Here is a 5,735-nt window from a genome sequence, read left to right as displayed (position 1 = left end):
TTCAGCCTCAAGAATTTTTCAAAACAAGAGTACAAATGATAATTTCCTTTTTTCCATCTTAAAGAGGCTTCTGTTTCCTAGAAGTAAGTTAGTTTTGTCTGCACTTACTTAAAACCTTGTATTTACTTTACTTTCATATATACAGAGAGAGAGAGAGAGGAGAGAGAGAGATGTACGAAAACAAACAGTTGTGCAGCCTTCCACCGTATCTGATTTCAACTCCCATGGTGTTCACAGACGCAGGAGAGGGAGCGTGATGCTCACTGACGGAATGTGAACGGTCAAAGGCAGGTAAGTGCAAAGCTTATTCTGACTGCACTGGCTGCCTGCATCACTGCCAGTCCTACTCCATTCTTAAGCTTTCCTCTAAAAACAAGTCTAACCTTTGGATGGTATCAACCATCACTTTACTTCTTTCACTGCTATAAGCAGTATTTTCTGCTTGGGGAAGTGAACTGGTTGAATTTATACCTATCTTAGCAGAAATGTGACATTATCAAGTATATGGTACTCCCCATCTGCAAGACACAGTATCTGCCTTGCCCATTTATTAGCACTCCCAACCCTGCGAAGAGGCAAGCGTCAATCCCATTTCCACAGTGGGGAAGGAACTAAGGAGAGGAAGAGCAATACTTCATCTGCTATTACAAAGAAAGTCAGTCCAAAATAGAAAGAATTAGAGCTAAGATGTTCACTGGCCTGGGACCAAAGCATACAAACCCCTTTCTCCCCTCCCAACTCCCTCAACTCCAAGGCACCCGCACCAGAAACATTAAACAGTCTAGAATAAATGCTTTACATGTGCAATATGAATCCACTTCTCAATGATCTTCGCTCTTTGCTGTGGTTTGACTTCCTTGCTCTTCAGGATAGTGCTGATAACACATTTGGTAACTGCATTGAACTGTGAGATGGTGGCTCTGATGGTAGGCGCCAGGTGCTCGTTTTCTTTCTTATCCCTTCGTGACCAGATGCATCCCAAACAGTGGTGGGGCACAACTTGCTTGAAGAGTTTCTAGAGTGAAACAGAGGTGTCTAAGTCAGCAGGATTCTCCTAAATCTCTGTCGTCCACAAGGGGAAATGCGTATTTATAGTACAAATTGAATCTAAGTCTAATACGGTGTTAAAAGGTAAATCTATCTTTTCTGTTAATTTAAGATACACATTTTGGCATACTCTTTATAGGCTTGATGCCCTAAAAGAACTGTCAGCTAAATAGTCCTGAGAAAATAAGAGAAACCTTTATATCGGTTGCATAGCCGAGGGGAAAATTTTTAATGTAATGATATTTTGAAGGAGAATGACACATACAAACCAAATCAGAGCACTACACTTAAGAGTACCTATACAACTTTAGGCCAGGTAGCAATATAGTCAAAATGTGCTATTTCTCAGGTATCAAATATTTAACTTTGCTAAAAAGGCTACACAGTATACATTCATAGCATTTCAAGTAGTACATATACTCTACATACTGCATCCATGTATGTCAACTGTTCTGCCACAAGGTCTTCTGGGAAAGACAAGAATTCTTCTGAACTGTTGATCTCCAGTTCCTCTTCATCAGATAGGTTACAGGTGGAAGGGTTATAGAACACATCTGTCCAGGAGGGAAAACACAGCTTAGAAAATTTATACAGCAAACGGTGAATCAAAGCAGATGGTTGTTTATTTTAAAACATCACTGATATATATTACGGGAGAACATCCAAAGGGCCCTGCCTCATGTAATGGCCCAACTGTGCTGCATATTTTAGTGAGAAAGACGACGACCAGAAGATTAAATTGGCAAAGAAGAGGTGGAAGAAAAAGAAATAGTTAGAAAGAATTGAGCTGTTTGGGGTCTCTTAGCAGAGAAGTGGCTTAACCCATTCGCTAACCATTCTGCTGAAAGAAAAAACACCACCCTCCTAATAAAAATTCCTTATTAACATTGCAGAATTTTGTTAATCTACTTTTGAATATTTGTGCATTTTATAATCTGAAAAAAAAAAGTATCAAACTGCAAAGGGACGAGACTGCAAGTTATATCCCCAAAATATTGCATTAGGAATGCTCTTATATCCAAATTTCCCCTCCCATGTCTGGAAATAAAAGGAGATATCAGATTTCTTGGCATCATTTGTGGCTACATGGACTATATTGAAGAGAGTTTGTTCCAGCATCCCTCACCTTCCCTCTCTGGGAATTTTTCCCGGAAAAGGGAATACAACAAGCACCCACAGCATTCAGTTGAATGCTGCTTCCAAATTTGCACCGGGCAGCAGTGAAGAGGTGAGAGAGGACAGCTGTCCTCATCGAGGGATCCGATCCAGTGTGGAAGGGAAGGGATTTCACAGATATTCCCATGTCACCTTTTGGCTCCCACAGGTTGGGAACAAAGCCATGTTAAAATACAAAGAAATATGCCCTTGTTTCCCATGGTAGAGGAGGAAGTCAAACAGAAAATCCCTGAAAATAAATCCTCTTCCTAATCCCCTTTACTGTAAGGCGATGGTAACTCCATAAGAACGGAGGGGGGGAAAAAAAAAAAAAGGACTTGTTGAAGACTAACAACAAAAGCACTGAGTTTACTACTAGTGAGATTTCATTACCAAAGCCAAACAGCGCATTTCAGAGTATGTTATGCAATACTTCATCGCAATACTTCATCCCCAATTAAAGCAGAACAGACATTAAAGCAACAAAAGCAGATAAAGTAATATTTCATCACTGTTTTTCGAAATACTTTGTTTTTCCTTTCTTTATTAATTAGCAAAACCTAATCATCAATGTAAATTGCTAAGGTTTGGTGTAACAAATTATAACTACAGGCTGTATCCAGATTTCCATCTGTACATTCCAATTGCACAATTTATTGACAGAGCTAAAAGCGATAAATGGAGACCTCTGTTCCAGCATTATTTTTCTGTGGCTGTTTTGTAACAATACGCATAATTAAATGGACGTCTACTGAACTATTACAAGAGTCACACTTTTTTCTCTCTCTTTTTGGCTATGTAACTCCTCATTTTCCTTTCAGCTCTTGAAATTCAACTGAAAATCCTCATCACCGAGTTGCAACCCTACTCAAAACTTCACAGCGCCCTTAAAATCAGGTCCTGGAGTGAAACGCAAGATTTTCCTTTTCTTTTTTTCATGCCTCTCTTTCTTCTTTCTCTCTCGCTTTCATAAATGTGTAACCAGTCTTTTCCCTGCTCTTCAAGAAGCTGGAGTCCCCTTGTACTTAACTATCTCATCATCTTCAAATCGCTCTGATCCATTTAGCCCCCTCAAAGCCCGACTGCCCTCTTGACTTCACTGAGACCAACCACGTGCCCCTTCTGAATTTGCCATCTCTGACTCACCTTGCTTTGTACTGCTCAAGCTGCAAGAGCTGAGGCCAGGAACAGCTTTTATCTATGGATCTGGTAGTGCAATCTAATCTGCTGCCACGGCTGATGGCAGCACCGAAAGGAGGTCTGATTACACAAACCAAACTGTAGGATTAGGACCCAAATTTGCAAATTCATAGCACAATATGAATGCTTTAGAACAATAATTATCAGCAAGTCTTGATCGCAGACAACACAAGAAGACTTGCAAGAAATCTCTGAAATGAACAAAGATGGAGCTCTGATAAAGTAAGTGACAATTCTAAAACTCTTCTCTGCAGACCCCACAGGTTAACTGCGTTCTCCTCCTCTTATTTTATTCTACTTAACAGCCTCTATTCTGCCGCAATTTGGAAAACGTTATCATTCAATCGACCCATCTATAACTCAGAAAAGAACTTTTTCAACTGTTACTCGAGGAAACAAATGCAGAAGCAGGGCTGCTGGGAACTTCTGTTCACTTTGAACAACAGATGAACCCAAATATAGCTCTCGTGAGCTTGCTTTGTTTGACCTGTGGGAACCAAACCCAGGAAAGGACATCAATAGGCACATATTAGCAATCCTGTTCACTTACCTGTGTTCAATAAGGAAAACGCCTGGGCTCTGTGCAGTACTCCTTTTTATGTATGTGTTAATGACGGAGTTAATTTGGCATTTCACAGCATTATGCATTGACATGGTATTTCTGGAACATCCGGCAGACATGATTTTTATGGGATGAAATGGATTTTTTTCCTATCATTTCCTTTATCCTTTATTACATGAATTATTCCCTCTCGCCCCTCTACCAAAGCTGGAAGTTGATTCTAGTTTTCATTCACACACTACGTGATCTCCTGTGACTTTTCAGTTTATGCCACAGGAAACTTTCTGACCAGGATAAGGTTATGTGTCGGGCTTGACGCTGCACACAGCATATTTGTGGTACTACAGTTCGCTATTGTTTCAGTAGACTGTGACCCCCAATAACGTAAGTTTTTCCTCTGTCCTTGGATACCAGCAGCCGGCCACTCAAATAGGAAAAAACAGCTACAGACACTTCCTTTGCCATGATGGTAACTAGGAAGAAAAGCTTCATGACAACAAGGTTTGTGACTCAAGCTGTATTTTGTCGCAGCTCTGTATTTTGCTTTTTGTTGGTTTGGGCTTTTTTTTGAGGGGGGGGGGGGCAGTTTGAAATGAGAAGACCAGCTAAAGAGCGGCTGTGTGTTTTAATTCAATGATACGGGAAGCATGCTGACAATTAACCACTTATCTGCTGCAGTGATCTCAAGGCTTTGGCTAAATATTAGAGAAGTGCTGGATTTCCCAATGCACCGCAGAACTAACAGGCATAGACACCTACACTGTACAACTCTTTCATCCCACACAGAACCTGCAGCCTCATACAGAGATTTTGTTAAAAAAAAAAGAAACAAGAAAAAAAGTCACTGGTGAGCCTAATGTTGTAAATTAGCATAGGAGTTAATGAAGTGTGGTACCTGTGCTACCATACTGTCTGAGGGAAGAGAAAGAGAAAGAAAGGAGAGAAAGGTAACTTACCATCGGTTTCTGCTTCTTCGTTCTGGAACTGCTCCAAAAGGTTCTCCGCCCTCCTCTCTGGGTCAGAGCCAGCTATGTTCTTCTTCAGGTAATCCAGCACCTTCAGCAAACATGGGTAGCTGGGCGGCTCTCTGAAATCCTCAGAGCACTGATCGAGCCAGGCTCGTAAGATTGATGCTATTGCACTACAAGAAAACGCAGAGCAAACACACTGGTTGTAGACAGCATGCCTCGATGCAAGCGTATGTATCTGTATCTAATACAACAATCAAAAGACTGAGACATTCATACCCCACATGAAGGCAGCATGAAGACTTTTTTGAGGAAGGCATTTAATTTGTTCTTCTTATGTGTGCAATCTTATTAAGACATCACTCAGATTTTTCCAGGGACTTCAGTGAAACTGCTCCTGATTTGCAGTCCTACCAGTGGATCGAATTATAGCCCCCAAATGCAAACTGATACAGAATAAAATCCATTTAAGCTATACTGAGAGCCTTCTATTAAATTCAGGATATCAAATAGTGATAGATAAAGCAATTAAGATAATAGAATAGAATAGTTCAGTTGGAAGGAACCTACAGTGATCATCTCGTCCAACTGCCTGACCGCTTCAGGGCTGACCAAAAGTTCAAGTGTGTTATTAAGGGCATTGGCCAAATGCCTCTCCAACCCTGACAGGCTTGGGGCATTGACTGCCTCTCTGGGAAGCCTGTTCCAGGGTTTGACCGCCCTCTCGTAAAGAAACACCTCCTCATGTCCAGCCTAAACCCTCCCTGGTGCAGGTTTGAACCATTCCCACATGTCCTGTCCCT

General features: G+C 41.1%; 1 protein-coding gene across 1 annotated transcript in view; it reads right to left on the bottom strand.

Annotated features, from left to right (window-relative positions):
- Positions 1-5,105, bottom strand: part of RGL1 (ral guanine nucleotide dissociation stimulator-like 1) — a gene marked incomplete at its 5' end in the record, with an annotated part of 23,851 nt that extends 18,746 nt beyond the window's left edge. Inside the window, 3 exons of the mRNA XM_009707541.1 lie at positions 800-1,015; positions 1,477-1,601; positions 4,921-5,105. Of these exons, the coding sequence (XP_009705843.1) occupies positions 800-1,015; positions 1,477-1,601; positions 4,921-5,105 (526 nt within the window). The remainder of the gene's footprint in view (positions 1-799; positions 1,016-1,476; positions 1,602-4,920) is intronic.
- Between the last annotated feature and the right edge of the window lie 630 nt (positions 5,106-5,735).

The sequence above is a fragment of the Cariama cristata genome, unplaced genomic scaffold (assembly GCF_000690535.1).
Source record: "Cariama cristata isolate BGI_N322 unplaced genomic scaffold, ASM69053v1 scaffold16399, whole genome shotgun sequence".
NCBI classification, from domain to species: Eukaryota; Metazoa; Chordata; class Aves; order Cariamiformes; family Cariamidae; genus Cariama; species Cariama cristata.
The sequence above is the reverse complement of the archived record's forward strand: the minus strand, read 5'-3'. Positions and strand labels throughout refer to the sequence as shown.